Below are 23,311 nucleotides of genomic sequence, written 5' to 3' on the forward strand. Positions count from 1 at the left end.
CCTTTATGCGGATAGCACAATGAGCTTCAGCTGTTGGGAGACTGGGTCCACATTAATTTTATACTTTGATTATTAGGGGCCAATCTGTGCATTAATGATGACCATTATTAATAGTTTTTTAAATTGGTTGCTTGTTCCCTTTGGGTTCTTATGTTATCCACCACATTTAATTTTGTGGAATAAATTTTATGCCTACATTGAATTACATAGATATTTAATTTTAATTACCTACCACAAATATGGTTGACAAATATCTATAGAAATAATTTTGGCTTTGCTTATGCAAAATTTAGGGCTGTTTCAAAGGGAAGCTAAATTTGGGTAACAGTTTCTGTGTATGCCTTTGCTCTGGGTGTTTTGTTGGAATCAGTTGAAGAGACAATCTGTTTAAAAAGATGGGCCCCCCAAAACAGCTTTGTTCCCTTGGACTTCTGAATGAGAAGATTTTGATTTTGCTGCTTTTCTCCAACTGTTTCATTCTCAACTTTGAAGTGGCTTTGGTGGCCTTCTTACATTTATCTGCCCACATGATGGATAAATGGTTCCATATTCAAGTTATTTTTGTGTAAAAATACCTGATTTGCTGTGTACTAACTTTTTGGAACAGCTGATTTTTAACAATTACTTGTTTTTGAATGGATAATATATTCATATGTTCAAAATTTTTAATTTATAGGAAGATATATATATAAAAAAAGAATATATATAGTAAAATGCCCCCCCGAATCTGTACCCCTTTGCCCAGTTTTCCCTTTCCCTTTCCCATCATAATCACTGTTTATTTCAATTCTAGAGATTGTTAAATAAATAAAAAGGATCAGAAATATAGGTATTAACCCTGTTTTTATATGTATAGGAGTAAAGTTATACACACAGTTCTGCATCTTGCTAATGCATATCAAGACAGATCTCATTATTATTCTTTCTTCAATAGTGGCATAATACTCCATTTTTTGGGTGTACATAATTTATTTAACTAGTCCCCTACTAATGGACTTTTATATCATTTCTTATCCTTTGATATTATAAACAAAACTACAGTGAAAAGCCTTATTTATATGCCATTTTGCATGCCCATGAATATATAGGTAAAGCAAGTTTGGATCCATCATTGCCATATTTTTCATAGTGATTTCTCAGTAATCCTTAAAACATGTTCTGTGTTTCATACAACCTAAAGTTTCACATGGGGTAAGCTGCTCGTATCATTAAGGCTTCTTGAAAATGCCTGAGCTATTCCTCTCTGTGTCATTGAGAGTGCGCTGGACTAGCAGTCAGGACACTTGAATTCTTGGCAGGCTGTTCCTAATTTACTGTGATTTTGCACATGTCATTCAACATCTTTGTCTCAATTTGCCCATCTGTAAAATGAGTAGAAACTTACTTTAAAATCATAAGATAACATAGAAGAAAATATTTGAAAAAGAAGAAAGCATCAGTTGTAAATTACTCTGTCTTCTTTGTTCACTTGGAGTGATAATGGCTTCCTTCTTCACATTTAGCTGACCAGGTCTCCATTATCTTCTCCAATGGCCAGGATTTGCTAATGGGTGATATTGGTGAAAGGAACTTTGAGATGCTGGTAGAGTCTCAAAGTCATGGAGTGGCTGTGGGTGTGGACTTTCACTATCGCCTACAGAGAGTCTTTTGGACTGACACTGTGCAAGATAAGGTAAGTAGGAATTTCAGGAGTGTACCTTGGGAGCTGATAGAACCCCAAGCACAAAGTGTTGATAGCTTTTCGTTTTTAGGGGAGTAGGAAGGAACACTCCTTCGTTTTCTAACAAAAAAGGCCTTTGAGATATTTTATGTTACTTGGCACCTTCTCCATGCTATACTATTACATTTATGACCTATCAAACAAAGCAGTCTATTATATGGTTTAGCCTTGAGCAACTTTTAATTTTATTCAAAAAGGAGTCCAAAAGCCTAATTAAAAGAAATAGTAGACATTCTTTCAAAACTGGGTAGATATTTGGTAGCAATTTTGAAACTTGGTCATTTAAAATGTAAAAAGTACTCTGCTTTCCTAGATGATAAAAATCAGATTTTACCTCCATCTTCTAAATGGAACTGTAGTTGTGGATCGGGTAACAAATATTGACAGTATTTTGTTTAACAGTCAAAAGTTCATTATGCTCTCTTATTTGGAAAGTGTGATGGATTTATTTTTGACTTTGAGTAATGCAATGGTGATTTTTAAGACAAATTTTAGAGACTACTAAAGAGTCATGGAATTTAATTTCTACTTACATTTCCTTGTACCATTAATATAGTTCTAATTCAATTAAATGATAACTTGCATAAAATTTCTAAAAATTGAGAATTTGTTTTATTAGCAGTTGTGATTTGATTACGGCTAAAAATCAGAACAAACCACCACCACCTCCTCCACCAAATAAATCCATATTCTTTAAACTTCCAGTAAAGCTGAGAATGAGAAATGCAGGCTTTTTTTTTAACCCAGCTTTTTATATTTGCATTGCACATACTTTTAAAGAAACCCTTTGCCCCCAGTAACCCATGATGTAAAATAAAATAGCAAGTCTCTGGTGAAATTTTTTTTTGTCAGGTTGACTGATTTGTGCAACATAGATAGATACATTAAATGAATATAGGAAAACGGTCACCACAATTAGTTATGCTTAGGAAGTATAAAAATATTGATTTTTCTTTCAGGTCTTTTCAGTTGATATTAATGGTTTAAATATCCAAGAAGTTCTCAATGTTTCTGTTGATGATCCAGAAAATCTGGCTGTGGACTGGATTAATAATAAACTTTATCTGGTGGAGACCAAGGTCAACCGCATAGAAGTGGTCAATTTGGATGGAAGCAACCGTGTTATCCTTATAACAGAAAACTTAGGGCATCCTAGAGGAATTGCCCTGGACCCAACTCTTGGGTAAGTGATACATAAAACATCCCCTATACATAAAACATCCACTGGATTAATTGAAGGTTCATTTTAATTTCTTTTATGCTCTGTACTCTAGAACCCACATGTATTTTATGTCTGCATTCATAGATGCTTTAAAGGAGTACACTAACTGGTGTACTAAAAATACGTGATGTCTTTGGGTATGAATTTTATATTTAGTGTTTGCTACATTTGACTGGCTGAAATTTTGGACTTTGTATTCTGACTCAATCTAAAATTACTGTTACAACTAAGCATTACTTTTGTTTCACCATTATTAAGATGATCACTAACATGAATTAGCTGTAAAGATTATTAAGAGGGGAAAGAAGATTGGAGCTCTCCCTTTAGGGCTTACTTGTTACAGGCTGGGCCTGAAATGACAGTGCTGACACCTCATTACAATTGTTTGGTGTGTATCAAACCAGAAAGACTGATAATGCTTACTTTTCTCTAGGTATGAATTCAAATTTCCTTCATCTCCACACTTGAGAGCAGCTGTAGGGAACTTAGCTTTCTCCTCGTGTTTTTTCATCTGGGTCTTAGGGCCCTTGAATAGACTTAAGGCTACTTAATGTTTAGTGAACAGTGATCATTCATTTCTACTTGATGATATCAGTTGTCCTTTCATGAAAATGATGGATATGTTCTCTAGACTGTGCTTTAGAATGGGGAATTAGGGAGGGAAATAGCTTGATAGCTTGTTTTAAAATGTATCTGTAAGTTTTCCTGAGTGTAAAAAGGAGAAGTGAAAGAGCCGGGGAACATGGGAGAAAATTAAGAAGGTGGCTATGGATTTTTAGGCTGTCATCTCAGCATTTTAACAGTTGCTGTTTGGAGTTGTTGACTCTCCTGATTGGCCCTCATAGCCTCTGATTTTTAATGCTTTTTTATTTCTCTCTTGTTTGTACCCCTATTGTTCTCTGATCAGCTGGAGGAAATGTCCATTGATCCAAACACATAATCTAAATGTTTTCCAGGTAAACTTGTAAAATAACTGACTTTGTTTTTCTTTTATAGTTATTTATTTTTCTCAGATTGGAGGAGCCTTTCTGGGGAACCTAAGGTGGAAAGGGCTTTCATGGATGGCACCAACCGTAAGGAGTTGGTAAAAACAAAGCTGGGATGGCCCGCTGGGATAACTCTCGACATGGTATCAAAGCGTGTTTACTGGGTTGACTGCCGTTTTAATTACATTGAGACTGTAACTTATGATGGAATTCAAAGGTAAGAAGTGTTTTTTTTATAGCTTTTTTGGGCAAAAGTACATGAAATTTATGGAAAGGGATACTGAAAGGCCAAAATTAAAATATTGCTTTGTTGGTTGATATTATAACTTGAATGACTTTTGTGATGACATTTGCATGAAGTGACATGCTCTGAGTTTTATTCACTTTTCTTGCATTCCATAATAACATTCATTTAATATTATCTAGAATATTTGTTATTTGATTTTTCCTCTCCAGTCTCTTTCCCACTCCCAGATGACGGGCATTATTTTCATTAACTCGCGAGTCTGTTTATTCTCTGGGTCTCTTACAGTTTGTTTCCAAAAATCATCTTTATCTTTTAGCTAATTTTCCCCCAGTAAATACACAAATTTTAGCATTTATTTAACACTATCTGGTGTGAATTAGTTGGATTTTATTCTGCCCTTATATATATATTTAAAATTTCAAAGAGAAATTCTGACTTGTGTTTTTACCTGATACACTTCAAAAGTACTTAAACACAATATTTGAATATAGAATATGGCACACTCTTTTTTCTCCGTCTTCATAGCCTGATTAGAGCTAACTCTAAGTTAGTTAAATTGTTAACTTATTTTAGATCCTTTCATTTTTGTATTTTCAAAAATTGGTTAAAACATGGTCTTCAAATTTTGACAAACAAAAATTACTCTTTGTGGATTCAGCAAATAAGCTGGCCATTTAATTTTTCCAAATGACTTGATTTTATTGTTTTCTCAATGAAAGGAATGTTATAGTTTCTTTTTTCCTCTTTTATCTCTATTTTCTAAGGATGGTATCACAGTTTGTCCCTGGATTTTATATTCTTAGAACAATCTCTACTTGGTTAAATGAAGGGATTGACTATTAAGACAGTGACTTCTTATCTCTGAAGCTGTTTTTCATAGTGAAAATATGAATTAATGTAATGAAAAAAATACCAGTCAACCCAACAAATCATATAAAACATTTGAAAACTTGCCTTTTTTTCTTTTCAATGGGTGTTTCAACATTATGTTGTATAGTCTAAATATTTTTGTGCTAAGGTTGAAATAGAACATAAAGGGTAAAAATGAATGTTCAGAAAGATTTGAGTGGTTTGGCTATGAAGAAACATCAAAGAGACATTAAAGCTCATGAGTAAGCTGAAATCATAAAGTCACTGCCTCTAATTTTGCTAGTAGGTGGCATTCAGGGTTCTGGAATTTGCTAACTGAAAAAGAAAACCATTCTCTAATCTTAACATACCATGTCATTGTCGAGTGTTTCAAAGTGTGCATCAACTTGCCTCTTAGATTTGTTTTTTTTACTTTTAGTGTGTTTCTCAGCCATAGTATCTTCAAGTTTTTTCTTAGAGCTCTATTGTGCTTATGAGTTTTCAGGGGCTGGTAGGATTTTTCTTTAAGATCTTTCTATTATGCTAACAGAAAAAAATACAAGAGGTTTTCCCCATGAACCATCTTCTACCTCACTCTATGTTGGCCCAATTGAACTGTTTGTGTAAATGTAGTGTTGGCAGAACTGTTGATTTCTTCTGCGGTCCTCACACCTTTCACTTGTTTCCCTCTTTTTAAGCAGCTCTGGAGACTTTGTGCTTCCCCAGGTATGATTAGCTGACAATTTAATCCAATAGAAGTATAACAGTGGTAGCTCGGATTTTGGTTCTCTTGAGAATGACATCAGGAATAGGTCTGTATGCTTCCTGTGGGTTGAGCTCTAACATTCGCTGTCCTGAGAAGTGGTTAGTGGTGCAGTTTGCAGTAAGTGTTGAAGGTATCTTCTACCAGACTTCCAATTGCTTGTCACACTCTTATGGTTTCAAAGTGCTGCTTCATATCTTAGCCCTTTTATATGTGGAGTAACCTTAAAAGAATGAAGAGCAGGTGAGAAAATGGTAATTTCTCAGAAAAATGTAAAATAAGTTGGACTGGAACTAGAATTTCAGTTTCTAGGGTCTTTTCCAAGAGATAATATGAAAGCTCTCCTATCATATGTAGATGGAAATATGCCTGTATCTTAAAATCTATTTTTCTATATATTCTGTATTTTTAACATTAAATTAGGTAGCTTCTTAGGCATTTATTTGAACTAATTCTACATCTAATCAAAATAAAGCAAAACAAAAAAGTTATATAATACATGTCTTTTTTTAATTTAAAAAAAATAATACATGTCTTTTATAACAGGAAGACAGTAATTCATGGAGGCTCACTTATTCCTCATCCCTTTGGAATAAGCTTGTTTGAAAATCACATATTCTTTACTGATTGGACAAAGATGGCAGTAATGAAGGCAAACAAGTTCAAGGAGACCAGCCCAGAAGTGTACTACCAGTCTTCCCTGAGGCCCTTTGGAGTGGCTGTTTATCATTCTCTCAGGCAGCCCTATGGTATGTCCCAGAATAATGGAAATCATCCTTGGCACTGGCCTTGGTAAAAAGGTTTTCTTAGTTATGGAGATTAATGATAAGGGTTCTCATGAGATTTGGGTGGTGTTTTCAAATATATGATGGGTTATCTAGATAGTAAACCCTCTGACATGGGCTCTGCAAATCATAGACATTCTGGAAAAATTAATGTATTTTACAGTTAAAATGTCAAATTACAGGGAATGTAGAGATGTATTTAACAGATATTGGCACTTGCTAGGTGCCGGTTCCTGTCTAGATGGTGGGGTTAGATCAGCAAGCAAACCAAAGCAAAATACTTATCCTCATTCTACTGAGAGAAATCTCCTGATTTGACCCTCTAATGTCACAGTTGAAGAAACTGAAGGCAGAAGAAGTGCTCTTTTTAGATAGCATCAGAGTCCCTTTTTCTTTCTTCTCTGTTGTGTTGTATATGTGTGACACCTTTTATTTGTTTTACATTGGGTCTGTCATAGGCCAAGTGGGTTTGATGTCTCTTGGGGTGGTCACTTACAAAGGAAAGAAATGTTTCAATTGGGACACTGTTTAGTTTTCAGTTATTTTACAGTAAGTTTTGTTTGTGTTTCAAGGTTTTAAATTGACATGACTACCTGGACTGCATGTGGCTCTTTTCTGTATTTGCCTGTGCACCAAAAAAAAAAGAAATATAATAAACTAGACTGTGTTGGTAGAAAGCTTAATACCAGTGAACAGTAATTCAGAGAAAGATAGATTTTACTTTAAAACTCTTAAAGTAATGGGTCTGACTTCAGGATGCAGAAAGACTGTAAGTTAACTAGGTTGACTGAGAAGAAAAAAGCGACCACCCACTGGAACTGATACATTCAGGCAGATTTCCTTCAGTGTGGTCACCCTGGAGACCCACACTTTACTTGGAAATGTGCAATATATCTGAAAACTTTTTTGAAATCTTTACTTGGAATAGCCAGTTCACGTGCTACTAAATTCACATCTCACCCTTGACCAAAAATATCACCCAATTTTGTCATTCAAGTAATTTCTCTTATTCACCTCAGAATGTCTGTCTGTTGGCTCCCCAAATCAACCCACCTGATAGGGTAAAAGTATTCTTTATCTTAAAGACTAAGTGAAAGGTAAGAAGACAATATCATAAAAAAATAAAACATTTTTAGCTGTAACAGCCTTGTGTACAGTACGCCTCCAGATGTCACTGCTTTGAGAGTGGTTTTTGGAAGTATAAACTGGTTTGTGTTGCAGACAGGAAAGGTCTTAGATCAGATCTGGATGTGAATTTTAGTTAGCTATTTAGCTGCTGATACTCTTGGGCAAGTTGTTAAACTTCTGGAGCTGTGGTTTCCTCTTCTGTAAAATTGGGATAATGATACTTACCTCTTAGAGTCATTTATTTTATTTTATTATATTTTTCATACATAATAGGAATTCTTCCTATGCTTTAGTACCTAAGGTTTAGATTTTGTCAAGAACCATAACCAACAGTCATATGGTACTTATGCGTTACGTGTTTCATCTTTTAACTTAAGTGATTACAAAACTTTGTCCAGTGGATATTATTATATGGATGAGAGAGAGTACTTTAGCTCAGGTAGTTGGATGTGATTATCTCTACTTAAGGATGTAAACAGAAGCTCGATATGTAAACAGAAGCTCAGTAGACTACCTCAAGATGGAATATTCATGAGGAAGCATAGGGAGGCCTCAGTCATTGTATAATTTTCTATTAATTATAAAGGACTCCTGTAATTATACAGTAAGGATATATCAAGATTTACTTAACTCATTAATGAGGGGACCAGCAAAATGACAAAGTTGGTTCAAAGAAGGACATGAGAAACTACTACACACACACATACAGAGTGGAAAGAAAGAGTGCTGTGGTAAGGCCGCAGAGACAGATGCGGAACTGGGTGAGCAGAGTCATTTATCATAAGTTGGTTTACTTAGAAAGTAAGCATCCAGCATTATGGTTGTTCATCACATCATGCGAATGGTCAAAATTGCACTAAATCTTTTATTGGGGGCACAGTCTTTTTCTAATCACTGAAGCTAGCAGAGTCTGAGATAATTACTGGGGAAAAAGAATCCCCAAGTTATCCAGTTGTGGGAATCCTGTTTTTTTTTTTTTTTTCTGTTTTACCACCACCAGTTTGAAATTTGGAAGGCCAGTACAGCTAAATTGGATATATACATATATAGCAGCCATGGGTACTGATGTCTTCAAGGAATTTCAAAGCCATTATTCAATTTCACCTAGAAGGCTCAAAGCGGTTTCACCTGTCTTGGATAATTCCACATTTCTATTGAGATTTTATCCTGTGTGTGCTTTCCTCCAGTTAACAACCCATGTGGAGATGACAATGGTGGCTGTGAACAGGTCTGCATCCTCAGCCACAGAACAGATAACGATGGTCTGGGTTACCGCTGCAAATGCCGACTTGGCTTTGACCTGGACGTGGACAGCCGCCACTGCGTCGGTAATGAGCTGGCCCTTGTCTCTGCCTGACTGGCGGCCAGGGGGAATGTACTGCTCCTGGACTGGGCCTGCCCCTGTCCTGCTGCTTCACCGTGAAGGGGCTTTCCTAAGCATTGGGTGGTCATTTCCTCTTCTAGTTCCTTACTTTTCAGTGATTTTCTAGGATTTTTTTCCTCATGCCTGACTCTGTGCTCTGGATTTCATTCTTACCTCAGACACTTCGTTTCTCCCTCTTTGGTTGCCTATACATCTACACATAAACAGGTGATTGCCTTGGCCTCCGCTGATGATGAAATGTACTCCTGCAATATTTGTTTCTCATATTTTCACTTTGACAGCTCTTTTTTTTTTTTTTTTTTTTAATCTGTGAACTTCAGGGTTACTTTATATAATCAGTTAACATGGAACCTACCTCTAGTGAACGTGTAGAAATTAATCCCCCAGAAGAGAAAAGTGGGTATTCCCTAGGGCATACCCTTCACCACCAGGATGTTTATGGAAGGCCCACTCTATGTGAAATTCTGTGCCAGGCTTGGGGTGGGGGGTGCATATGCCAGGAACTTCGTTGTGCATCAAAATAAATCTGAGGAAAGAAATGTCAATAAATCAAACATTAAAGCAGTTCTTCACATGCCACCCCCCACCCCTCACCCATCTTACATATGAGTCTCTGGGGACCTGGGTCACCCTGAAGAGAACTGGGGCTCTGACCCAAGGCTAAGTTAGGTTAAGTTCATCTCTTAGTACCTTATTTACTGGCCTATAAGATACACAAGTACATAAGATTGACAGCTCTCTTTTTATTTTTTTTTATTTTAGTATCATTAATATGCAATTACATGAACAACACTGTGGTTACTAGATTCCACCCATAATCAAGTCCCCACCACATACCCCATTACAGTCACTGTCCATCAGTGTAGTAAGATGCTATAGAATCACTACTTGTCTTCTCTGTGCTATACTGTCTTCCCTGTGCCACCCCCCACATGATGTGTGCTAATTGTAATGCCCCTTATTTACTGTCTCCCTCCCTTCCCATCCACCCTCCTTCCCCGACCCTGGATCCCTTCCCTTTGGCAGCTGTTAGTCCATTCTTGGGTTCTGTGAGCCTGCTGCTGTTTTGTTCCTTCAGTTTTTGCTTTGTTCTTATACTCCACAGATGAGTGAAATCATTTGGTACTTGTCTTTCTCCACCTGGCTTATTTCACTGAGCATAATACCCTCTAGCTCCATCCATGTTGTTGCAAGTGGTAGGATTTGTTTTCTTCTTACAGCTGAACAATACTCAATTGTGTATATGTACCACATCTTTTTTATCAATTCATCTACTGATGGATATTTAGGTTGTTTCCATTTCTTGGCTTTTGTAAATAGTGCAACAGTATACATAGGGGTACATATGTCTTTTTGAGACTGGGAAACTGCATTCTTAGGGTAAATTCCTAAGAGTGGAATTCCTGGGTCAAATGGTATTTCTATTTAAAGTTTTTTGAGGAACCTCCATACTGCTTTCCACAATGGTTGAACTATTTTACATTCCCACCAGCAGTGCAGGAGGGCTTCCCTTTCTCTGCATCCTCACCAGCATTTGTTACTCCTATTCTTTTCTGTGTTGGCCATCCTAGCTGGCATGAGGTGATATCTTATTGTGGTTTTAGTTTGCATTTCCCTTATAATTATCCATGTGGAGTATCTTTTCATGTGCCTGTTGGCCATCTGAATTTCTTCTTTGGAGAATTGTCTGTTCATATCCTCTGCTCATTTTTTAATAGGGTTATTTGCTTTTTGGGTGTTGAGGCAATGAGTTCTTTATATATTTTGGATGTTAATCCCTTGTCAGATTTGTCATTTATAAATATATTCTCCAATACTGTAAGATGCCTTTTTGTTCTGCTGATAGTGTCCTTTGCTGTACAGAAGCTTTTTAATATGATGTAGTCCCATTTGTTCATTTTTTATTTTGTTTCCCTTGCCTGAGGAGATGCGTTCAGGAAAAAGTTGCTCATGTTTATATTCAAGAGATTTTTGCCTATGTTTTCTTCTAACAGTTTTATGGTTTTATGACTTATATTCAGGTCTTTGATCCATTTTGAGTTTACTTTTGTATATGGAGTTAAGATAGTAATCCAGTTTCATTCTCTTATATGCAGCTGTCCAGTTTTGCCAACACCAGCTGTTGAAGAGGCTCTCATTTCCCCTTGTATATCCATGGCTCCTTTATCATATATTAATTGACTATATATCCTTGTGTTTATATCTGGGCTCTTTAGTCTATTCCATTGGTCTATGGGTCTGTTCTTGTGCCAATACCAAATTGTCTTGATTACTGTGGCTTTGTAGTATAGCTTGAAGTCAGGGCGTGTAATCCCCCCACTCTTTATTCCTCCTTCTCAGGATTGCTTTGGCCATTCAGGGTCTTTTGTGTTTCCATATGAATTTTAGAACTATGTGCTCTAGTTTGTTGAAGAATGTTTTTGATATTTTGATAGGGATTGCATTGAATCTGTAGATTGCTTTAGGCAGGATGGCCATTTTGACAATATTAATTCTTCCTATCCATGAGCACAGGATGTGTTTCCATTTATTGGTATCTTTAATTTCTCTCACAAGTGTCTTGTGGTTTTCAGAGTATAAGTCTTTCACTTCCTTGGTTAGGTTTATTCCTAGGTATTTTATTCTTTTTGATGCAATTGTGAATGGAATCGTTTTCCTGATTTCTCTTTCTGCTGGTTCATTGTTTGTGTATAGGAAAGCCACAGATTTCTGTGGATTAATTTTGTATCCTGCAACTTTACTGAACTGAGATATTAGATCTAGTAGTTTTGGAGTGGATTCTTTGGGGTTCTTTATGTACAATATCATGTCATCTGCAAATAGGGACAGTTTAACTTCTTCCTTGCCAATCTGGATGCCTTTTATTTCTTTGTATTGTCTGATTGCCATGGCTAGGACCTCCAGTACTATGTTGAATAAGAAGTGGGGAGAGTGCACATCCCTGTCTTGACAGCTCTCGTTTTTAATACCTTGAACAAATTCTTGCTCCCCAGATGGTGCTGCTCTGGCTTAGTATGTAAATTTTATTTTTCTAACTCAGACAAAAAATCACCCACATTTAAAAGACCACATGTTTCTAACTGTATATTGGCAGTACATTGTCTAATAATTTTGCTTTTAAACTCCCTCTACAATTTTTATTTTTGCCTTGGCCATCCTCCTTCACCTCTCTGACCCCCTGACATGCTGTCACTGCCGTCTTTTGTTTTCCCATCGCTCCTTCTTTCCTATTTCCTCCATTCCTCCCATCTCCTTTCTTTCCCTCCTTTATTTCTCTCTAAATAGTTTACCTGGTTGCTATTAATTCTTCTTTTTTACTGGTCTTAATATCTCAAAAACTGCATTTTTTGCGTGTTTTGTCTCTTTTCAATATTAATACTGATAATTTTCCCAGTAAAACTTTGCATTCACTCCTTAAGCATGGTCCTTTACTAAGTTTGTTAGATACTTTTAGATGGGGAAAAGAAATCTATTGCTTTTCTTATGAAATAACTTAGAAGGAACACGTTTCCTTTATTTTTAAGGTAAGTTATAAATGAGGGTGCATTCTAACAATGACAAGTATTAACATAAATGTAGCAGACATTCCATAGGAGTTTTGGTATAGGTTTCTATATAAAAGTCAATCTAGCCCCAAAAATTTGGTGAAATTACTCTGCAGTTCAGAAATTATGCTTTAGAAATTAAACATATGGACCATGTTTTATAAAAATAAATCTTAAGGATAAATTTCTGAGGAAGAAATAAGATTATAATATTTGTATTGCCTTCATAACAGCTTATCTTTTTCTTCTCTTTCTTCCATTATCTCCAACTATGTTTTCCACAGATTTACTTTTTATGTTTATTCAAAATTACATTTCAGAATAATAAAATGTGCTTTGTGGAGGCATAGTAATTCTCTAATTCAGAGAGGGCGAGAGCAATGCTGTGGCTGATGGCGCTGGACTTCTTCCTACAGCTCTCAGGCAGTTCCTGCTCTTCTCATCCGAAGTGGCTGTTCGTGGCATCCCATTCAACCTCTCTACTCAGGAAGATGTCATACTTCCAGTGACAGAAATGCCTTCTTTCTTTGTTGGAATTGATTTTGATGCCTGGGAGAACACTATCTTTTATTCAGATACATCAAAACACATAATCTTTAAACAATATGTCAATGGCACAGGTGAGATGGATTTTGCAAATTTTTTTGAATGTGTTATCCATTTTCAGTATTAATACTAATAATTCTCCCAGTAAACCTTTGCATTCACTTCTTAAGCATGGTCCTTTACTAAGCTTGTTAGATACTTTTAGATGGAGAAAAGAAATCTATTGCTTTTCTTATGAATTATCTTGAAATAAACACTTTTCCTTTATTTTCAAGGTAAGTTCTAAATGAGGGTGCATTCTAACAATGACAAATATTATCATAGATAGAGAAGACACTCTGTAGAAGGAGAGTCGGGTGTATGAGTTAGTTGACTAGAGGCTGTTCCTCATATTTAAGCAAGCAAGATTGAAGCAATGGGATGACCTCTCTTTAAGGGATGTTGGGCTACCTTAAAGCTGGGCTTGGAATAATAGTAATTCTTTAAAAAGGCATGAATTGTATGTAAATACAGATTTACATTAAGTTTTTAATTGAATGGAATTCTGTTACATTTTCATAATCATCACAGAAAGATAAATTACAGTCAGTCACACTTTACTGTTGGGGTACTTTGATTTTACAACTAACTAATGAGTTGAAACTGACAATTTGAAAAAATTGAAAGCCAGTATAACAGCAGCGATAAGGACCTGCTCAGGAGCTACACTGCCCGGTTTTGAATCCTGCCTTCTTTCATTTCATAGTGGTGTAATCTTGGGGAATTTACTTAATTTCTTTATGCCTATTTTCCTGATCTGTTAAAAAGGATTAAGAATACAGTACTACATAGCTCATAAGCTTGAGAGAATTTTAGGCTGATACATGAAAAACACTTTTAGTAATGACTGGAAAATAGTAAATATTCAGTAAATGTTAGCAATTATTATAGTTGTTTTTAGTAAAAAGCCATATTACCGTGTTCTATCCTGTCCCCGACCCAGACTTGCTCTTCAAGAGTAAATTGCCTGCCATTCTTAGGGGTTTCTTCTATTATTTGTCTCCATGTTTCTAAATATTTTGCTTATAATTCTGTTTTTTTGATTTGTTATTTTAGACATTTACGTCCTTGTTATAGATGAGAATTTAGCTCTCTTACATTCCTACCCTGATTCTCCCTAAAACCTAGATGGTAATTTTTTATTGAGTTGGTAGTAGCTGTTTATATTATTAATATAGTATAAATATTAATATTCTCTGCTAAGCCAAGTAGTATTCTGTGATGATATTTCTTGAACAATTTTTTATTTTTTACTGGAGTTAACAATTTCCCTATCTTCATTTGTTTAGTTTTCTATTTAACTTTCACGTATTTTCCTCAGTGCTCCAACAGATCTATCAAATGCTTTATCTATCTATCTATCTATCTATCTATCTATCTATCTATCTATCTACTGAATGCAAATGATCTCAAGTATTTTCCCCTCTGTAAACTTCTATCCCCTGTCCCAGTTCATTTCTCTTTGAATCTGGTTCACAGCTCTTGTCTTCTCACTTCTCTTCACCCCATTCCTGTGCTGGGTCTTCTGTTTCTACAGGACATTTATTTCTCTTTCAAGATTTATTTCCTCACTCTGCTGAAACACATGATATAGAAGCTTCTTAAGAAGAATTAGTAGAGTGGTATGTTTTTTGAGTTATTAAATGTCCAAGAGTGTTTTTATTTTGCCTTCCATCTTGACTGGCTGGGTATAGAGTTATAGGGTGAAAGTAATTTTATCCCAGACATTTGAAGAAATTGCTCCACCTTCTTCTAGTTTGCAGAGTTGAGAGTCCAGTGCCATTTGGAATGCCATTTTATTGTATATGACTTTTTTTGAACTGTTATTGTTGACATTTTATTTTCATTCCTTTTTGGAAGATTTTAGGACCCTTTTGTATCCCTTTAATCTTGAGATTTATGTCTTTCTAGTGTGAAGAATTTTCTTGCCTCTGTTTTTTTCTAATCTCTCTGTAACTCTTAATGGTAAAATGTTTGATTAATCATCTACTTTTTTTCTTATCTTTTATCTTTAATATTTTATTTTACTTCCTATGAGATTTTTTTGGCATTTTAGTTTTCACCCTTTCTATTGAATAGTACCTTTTTATTCTCTGATTATTCCTTTATTCATAAAATGTGTTCTTGTTTCATAAATTCAGTATTTTATGCCACTGTATAGATGTGTGACATCTTTACCCATTTATCTATTGATGGACACTTCAGTTGTTTCCATATTTTGTCTATTGTAAAAAGTAATACAATGGAATATAACTTATCCATAAAAAAGAATGAAATCTTGCTGTTTGTGAGAACATAGATGGACCTAGAGGTTATTATGCTAAGTGAAATAAGTCAGAAAGAGAAAGACAAATTTCACTTACATGTGGAATCTAAAAATAAAAAAAAAGAACAAGCAAAACAGAAATAGACTCACAAATACAGAGAACAAATTGGTGGTTGCCATAGGGGAGGGGGATGGAAGGATGGATGAAATAGAAGATGATAAAGAGTTTCAAACTTCCAATTATAAAATAAATGTCACAGGGATGAAAAGTACAGCATAGGGAGTATACTCAATAATATCATAATAGCTATTTATGGTGACCAGATGATAACTATACTTATTGTGGTGAGCATTTCATCATGAATATATGTCAAATCACTGTGTTGCATACATGAAACTAATATAATATTGTATATCAACTATATTTCAATGAAAAAAGAAAAATGATCAATTCTTCTCTGAAGATATGAATTACCTAAAGAAAATTAATACTCCATACCACAGAAATGCATAGAATCATAAGAAACTAATATGAACAATTATATGGCAACAAATTACATAACTTAGAAGAAACTGGTACATTTCTAGAAATGTACAATATACCAAGAGTGAATTAGGAAGGGATGGAAAACCTTAGCAGACCAATAACAAGTAAAGAAATTGAATCAGAAAAAAAAAAACAACTCCCAGTACAGAAAACTCCAGACACAGATGTCTTAACTGGAGAATTCTACTAAACATTTAAAGAAGAATTCATACCAATCCTCTTTAAACTCTTCCAAAATACTGAGGAGGAGAGAATGCTTCCAAATTCATTCTATGAGGCCAGCATTACTTTGATACCAAAACCAGGTAAGAATGCCACAAGAAAGAAAACTATAGGCCAATATCCCTGAGGAATATAGATGCAAAAATTCTCAACAAAATATTACCAAACCGAATTCAAGAACACATTAAAAGGATTATATACCATGACCATAGAACTTATCACTGTAATGAAAGGATGGTTCAACATACTCAAGTCAAAAATGTATAATATATATTTATAATATATAAAAAATATATACAAATACATAATATATCACATCAATAAAGTGAAAGATAAAAATCATATGATCATCTCAATAGATGCAGAAAAAGCATTTGTTAAAATACAACATGCTTTCATGATAAACACCTGTAACAGACTGGGTATTGATGGAACATATCTCAACATAAGAAAAGCCATATGTAACAAATCCATAGCTAACATTATACTCAGTGGGAGAAATTGAAAGTGTTTCTAAAATCAGGAACAAGGCAAGCATGTCTGTTATCTCCACTCTTATTTCAATATATATATAGTAATGGAAGTCTTAGCTAGAGCAATCAGGCAAGAAAAAGGAGTTAAAGTCTTCACAATCAGAAAGGAAGAAGTAAAGCTGTCATTAATTGCTGATAGTATGATGCTGTATGTAGAACATCCAAAAGAATCAAAAAACTATTGAATTCATGATTTCAGTAAAGAGGCAGGATATCTTTTATCTTTAATATTTTAAGAATACAGTACTACATAGCTCTTAAGCTTGAGAGAATTTTAGGCTGATACATTTTAGGCTGTTGCAACCCAAGGAAGCAACATACAGAAATCAATTGTATTCCTTTATATTAATAATAGGACATATAAAAAAATAAAGAAAACCATCCCATTCACAATAGCATCAAAACCAATAAAATAATTTGGAACAAATTTAACCAAGAAAATAAGAGATCCGTACAATGGAAACTACAAAACTTTGCTGAAAGAAATCAAAGACACAAGCAAATGGAAAGATTCCCATGTACATGGATGGAAAAAATTAATATTGTTAAAATGGTCAGACTACTCAAAGCCATCTACTGATTCAGTGCAATCCTCATCAAACTGTCAAAGCTATTCTTCACAGAAATAGGAGAAACAATCCTAAAATTGTGTGGGACTACAAAAGAACCTCAATAGCCAAAGCAATCCTGAGAAAGGAGAACAAAGCCAGAGTTACTGGGCTTCCAGATTTCAAACTATACTACTAAAGCCATAATAGTTTCAAACTTAAAACTATATCTATAACAATAAAAACAGTATGGAACTGGCACAAAAATAGACACATCAATCAGTGGAACAGAATAGAGAGCCCAGAATTAAACCCTGGCATATATAGTCAATTAATGTTAGAAAAGGGAGCCAAGAATAACGAATGGGAAAAGGATAGTCTCTTCAACAAATGATCCTGGGAAAATTGGAGAAACATGCTCAACAATAAATTGGACCCCTGTTTCACATCACTCATAAAATTAACTTGAAATGGATCGAAGATTTAAAAATGTCTGATGCCATAAAACTTCTGGAAGAAAATGTTCTTCAAAAAATTAAAAATAGATCCAGCAATTCCACTTCTGGGTATGTACCCAAAGGAAATGAAAACAGAATTTTGAGGAGATATATGTACTCCCATGTTTATTGCAGCACTATTCACAATAGCTGAGATAAGGAAGCAACCCAAGTGCCTGTGAATGAATAAAAAAGGTGTGGTATATTGCACAATGGAATATTATTCAGCCATGAGAAATGAGGATATTCTCCCATTTGCAACAACATGGATGGACCTTGAGCACATTATGCCAAGCAAAATAAGTCAGAGAAAGACAGTTATGCATGAAAACACTTATATATGGACTCTAAAAAAGTTAAACCTGGAAAAACTGCAAAATGATGGTTACCAAGGGGTTGAGGGAGGAGATAAGAGTGATAGTGTTTAAGGGTATAAACGTAGCTTGTTTTCAACTTGTTTTCTTCAGATTTCTGTGACCCTTGTTTGATATTAAGGGCAGGGTTATAAAAAACTGGCCAAAACATCTATATGTATGGATGGGCTGCATCAGCTGGTGAACTTCAGGTGCTGAAGCAGCCTCTCTGTTGGGGAGCTTCCAGATGTCAGTATTAGTACATTTTCTCTGGAGATAGGCAATTTCTCCTTCATATATGTGCCCATTCTTCTTCTTGGGGTGGAGAGGAGGCTTGAGTAGCTGGCTCTCTGTTCTTGACAGGGAGCTGGGACCACTTGGTTCAGTATTCTAATAATCCCCCTGTGCCCAGTTCTGTGTCTGTCTCAACCCTCTGTTGTGTATTGTATCCTGAGTTTACAACCTCTCTGCTTCCTTGGCTCCAGAGAAGAAAATCTCTGATCTGTTCTAGGAGGTAGATGGAGGCAAGTGGCCTAGATGCTCAGGGTCTGAGAGGGACCTGGGGGTCTAATTGCTTGGGATGCTGGCTTTTAACTAAGCCCTTAGTTCCTTGCCACTGCCTTCTGTGGATCCTGGTGCCTCTGAGTGGGAATATGCTGTGGGTGTGTGGGTGTGGATCTCCCCTCTGCTGGCATGCAGTTTACAGCTTTCTCCTCTGATTTAGTGAGTTACCACCCCTCTAATCCGTTTCTTTTCCAAACTGTGGAAATTTCTCATCTGCTGCTCTTTTATTATCATTTTATTAGAATCTGGAAGCAAGAGGAGATAAACACATGTGGTCAATCTGCTATTTTGAACCAGAATTCATCTTTCCTGGGGACTAGAATTACGTCCGCTGACCTTGGAGAACTCCAATCAATCGTAGCTCTCACAGAAAGGCAGTCTTGGGTTTCTGAGCCGCTTGCAGGCTAAGTGCTCTGCAGGTGCCTCCACAGCTCGCTTCCTTCTGCTTTGTCACACTGGAATTCTCATTATGCTTTTGTCAGCTTCAAGGCCCCATCTGAGCAAGTTACCTTTTAAAATATTCTTATGGTCAGTGGTTAAACTCTCTCTGCTCTGTTGAGATGTATTACATTGTTGTTTTTTGAGTGAGAAGGTTGAGTAACAGTGAGTATATATGAAGAAAATGAGTTGTCAGGAATAAAATTAAAGTCAAGATTGGCTGAGTGAAGCCCACAGGGAACTTACTCCATTAATTATCCCTTCTCTTTTCCAACTTTTTTTAAACATTCAGTCCTTATCTTTAGCACTTCTAAAATGCTTTCTTTCATGACAGCACACTCCAGGATTTCTGTCTATTTCTTGGCCATTCTTTCCAGTGTTTCTTAGAGGTCTTTTCTTCTTTGCCTCTCCTGTAAATAACTGTGGTCTCTAGTACTCAATGTTGGTCCTCTTTTCCTCACTTATGTAATTTTGACCTTCCATGTCTTTGATCCTCACCTATGTAGCTATTGTAAACTAGTGTGGAGAGACTTGTGGTAGGGCATCTTCTGAATGTTTATTCTCCTAACTGGGGAATTAGGGAAAGGTCAGGGAAGGTTTCTTGTAGGTGATGATAAAGCTCTCTGAGGTTCAGACCCATTGTGCCAACTGCCTTTTGGATATCTAATTTGAATATCCCACAATCCCCTCAAAACTAATATACCTAAATGGGCACCTTACTCCCGTTTCTCACAGACCTGCTGTCTTAGGGGAACAGCACAACCACTCATCTTCCTCCCTCCCACTATTCTTCCTAGAAATCTGGTCATTATCTAAAATTCTCCCTCTTGAAATGTCTATTATTAACATATTAACCTTCAGTCATGCTCTGGAACATGTGGAGTTCTTAGTCTCTCTCCCTCTCATTTCCAAGTCCATGCTTTCCTGCAACCCCCAATTCACCAACTCCTTTGGGAAACCTCTCTATACCTCCACCTTGCCATATGTTCCATTCAGAGTACGTGTTCTCATACTATCCTGTGCATACCTCCATCACAGCACCCTTTATGCTCTTATTTTTACCTCATGGCCTAATTGTCTCCTCTTCTCTCTCCCAGTTAATTATAAGTATCTTGAAGGCAGTGTCCATACTTTTTTCAAGAAGCTTTACTTCTCTATGAGTCAGTTTTCTCATCTGTAAAATAGGGATGCAGTAATACCCACTTGATTGAGCTGTTGTGGATGGATGAATTCACTGTAAAAAATCAAGTTCCCAACTCATAGTAAGTGCTCAATAAGAGCTATTATTGTGAATATTATTAGCAATGTTTACATTTACTAAATCTAGTAAGTTGTGTAGACATAGAGAACTTTCTTTTTATATTTGCTGAATAAATGAGTGGAAAAAGCACCAGAATTATTTTCCTACTTCAAAAGAAAGAGGTGTGATTTGTTTATTCTGATTCATATTTTCTTTAGTAGCAAAAAGGAAAAAGAGGAAAAAGCATACAAGTTTCACAAAGAGGAAAATGGTCTTTTTCTCCTGTACCCAGTTTTGATTTCCTTTCTGGTGTCTTTGCTGGTCTTTTCCAAACTTGGCAGCTGTGGCCGTGATACTGTTGATGGGAAGGTTGGGCAGTCATGCCTCAAAGATACGCCCCATCGCACCTGGCGGTGGCAGCTCCCCAGACCTGTCTGTGGCGGGGTGTTCGTGAGTGCATGAGCTCAGGTATCTCTTCTTCAGATGTTCTGCAATGAGAAATTTTTCTGGAAGGTTGAACAAGAGAAGAAATCCAGGCCATGCCAGTCTGGGTTCTACTTACCAGAATCATATCTGTTCTTTGAGACCTAAACTTTTGGAAATGGATAGATTCTAGGTTTATCTCCTATTCTTGCTCAACCATTAATAGTTTTTTTAAAAATTATTTATTTTGGTATCATTAATCTATAATTACATGAGGAACATTATGGTTACTAGACTCGCCCATTCACCAAGTCCCCCCAACAAACCCCATTATAGTCACTGTCCATCAGTGTAGTAAGATGCTGTAGAGTCACTACTTGTCTTCTCTGTGTTGTACAGCCCTCCCCGTGCCTTCCCCCACATTATACATGCTAATCGTAATGCCCCCTTTTTTCTTCCCCCTGCTTCTCCCTCCCTTCCCACCCATCCTCCCCAGTCCCTTTCCCTTTGGTAACTGTTGGTACATTCTTGGGTTCTGTGATTCTGCTGCTGTTTTGTTCCTTCAGTTTTTCTTTGTTCTTATACTCCATGTATGAGTGAAATCATTTGATACTTGTCTTTCTCTGCCTGGCTTATTTCACTGAGCATAATACCCTCTAGCGCCATCCATGTTGTTGCAAATGGTAGGATTTGTTTTCTTATGGCTGAATAATAGTCCATTGTGTATATGTACCACATCTTCTTTATCCATTCATCTACTGTTGGACACTTAGGTTGCTTTCATTTCTTGGCTATTGTAAATAGTGCTGCGATAAACATAGGGGTGCATCTGTCTTTTTCAAATTAGGCTGCTGCATTCTTAGGATAAATTCCTAGAAGTGGGATTCCTGGGTCAAATGCTATTTCTATTTTGAGCTTTTTGAGGAACCTCCATACTGCTTTCCACAATGGTTGAACTAATTTACATTCCCACCAGCAGTGTAGGAGGGTTCCCCTTTCTCCACAACCTTGCCAACATTTGTTGTTGTTTGTCTTTTGGATGGTGGCGATCCTTACTGGTGTGAGGTGATATCTCATGTGGTTTTAATTTGCATTTCTCTGATGACAAGTGATGTGGAGTATCTTTTCATGTGTCTTCAACCATTAATAGTTTTATGTGTTTTTTAAAAAGAATTCCACATGTATTACTAAAATATGGCCTAACTCTGACACAAATTTAAATATACAGTAGGAAAATATATGTTTTACAAAGTATGCTTAGTTTAAACCATGTCTATATTTTAATTTACAGGAAGAGAAATTCTCACAGCTGACAGGGTGCAAAGTGTTGAAAGTTTGACTTTTGATTGGATTTCAAAGAATCTTTATTGGACGGATGCGTCTTACAAAAGTGTCAGTGTCATAAGGCTAGTTGATAAATCGAGACGTGAAATAGTCCAGAATTTAAATAATCCACGAGCAATCGTAGTTCATCCTATTGCTGGGTAAGTTTGTTCATGTTTTCCTAAGGGCTTAAACCTGTATGTCTATTAAAGCTAGTGAAGAGTGATGCCATATGGATTTGACAAGTTCAGCTATATAAATTGAAATCACTTTCAATTTGTCCTTTTAGCATAAGCTTAAGTAATCAATTTCATTAACAAAACTTTCTCCTTAATTTTAGCCTTCCCAGTCTTCACAGAAGTGTGTTTTTTCCACACTGCAGAGGACTCAACAATGAGATATTGAACAAATTCAGTAGGGAAGGAATGAATATGAAGTGGAATTATCAGAAAAGGCTCAAATTCTTTCCTTGCTACAATGTATTGATGTAGACCTTAGCAAAGTTTGCTTAATCATTTAGTAGTTTTCAGAATAAAAACTCTTGGCAATCACAGAGACTATTCCATGATTGGTGGTGTCAGACCAGTAAGGACAGAGCAGTTTTCACTGTTCCTTTTAGGTTTTTTACCTTTCATATTTAAATATATTTAATACAAATATGTTTGTTTAGAACAAGTCTGAGCTAGGTAGTTGTATTATATATATATATATATATATATATACACATATATATGTGTATATATATATATATATGTGTGTATGTATATATATATATTTGAATGGCATATATATATAAATGTTTTATATATATATATTTTATACTTTAATCTAAAAACTAGTTTGTGATGGAGGTATATATAATACCTCTTTTAGACATAATGAATCTGAGGCTCAGAGAGGTAAACTGACTTCCAAAGACCCACAAACATTAAGCAACAGTTAATGTTCAATTCCAGTTCTGTCTACTGCAAAGGCTGTGTGTCTAACAATTCTGTATGCTGCCTCTAGAGTGTTTATTTTATATTTTAGTTTTCTTCTTGTGAAATAATGTAAGCAACATTTTTTAAATTAAGGTATCATTGATACCTTATGATACTCATGATAATTTCACAAGAAAAACAATGTGGTTATTATATTCATCCT

At 35.8% G+C, this 23,311-nt stretch overlaps 1 protein-coding gene across 2 annotated transcripts in view; it reads left to right on the forward strand.

Moving 5' to 3' along the window:
- LRP2 (LDL receptor related protein 2) overlaps positions 1-23,311 on the forward strand; it is a 246,494-nt gene that overhangs the window by 70,143 nt on the left and 153,040 nt on the right. For both annotated transcript variants that reach the window (XM_036995040.2, XM_073218732.1), the window contains exons 11-17: positions 1,503-1,672; positions 2,680-2,903; positions 3,939-4,145; positions 6,334-6,536; positions 8,888-9,028; positions 13,046-13,249; positions 22,137-22,329. In XM_036995040.2, the coding sequence (XP_036850935.2) occupies positions 1,503-1,672; positions 2,680-2,903; positions 3,939-4,145; positions 6,334-6,536; positions 8,888-9,028; positions 13,046-13,249; positions 22,137-22,329 (1,342 nt within the window). The remainder of the gene's footprint in view (positions 1-1,502; positions 1,673-2,679; positions 2,904-3,938; positions 4,146-6,333; positions 6,537-8,887; positions 9,029-13,045; positions 13,250-22,136; positions 22,330-23,311) is intronic.

The sequence above is a fragment of the Manis javanica genome, chromosome 12 (genome assembly GCF_040802235.1).
Source record: "Manis javanica isolate MJ-LG chromosome 12, MJ_LKY, whole genome shotgun sequence".
NCBI classification, from domain to species: Eukaryota; Metazoa; Chordata; class Mammalia; order Pholidota; family Manidae; genus Manis; species Manis javanica.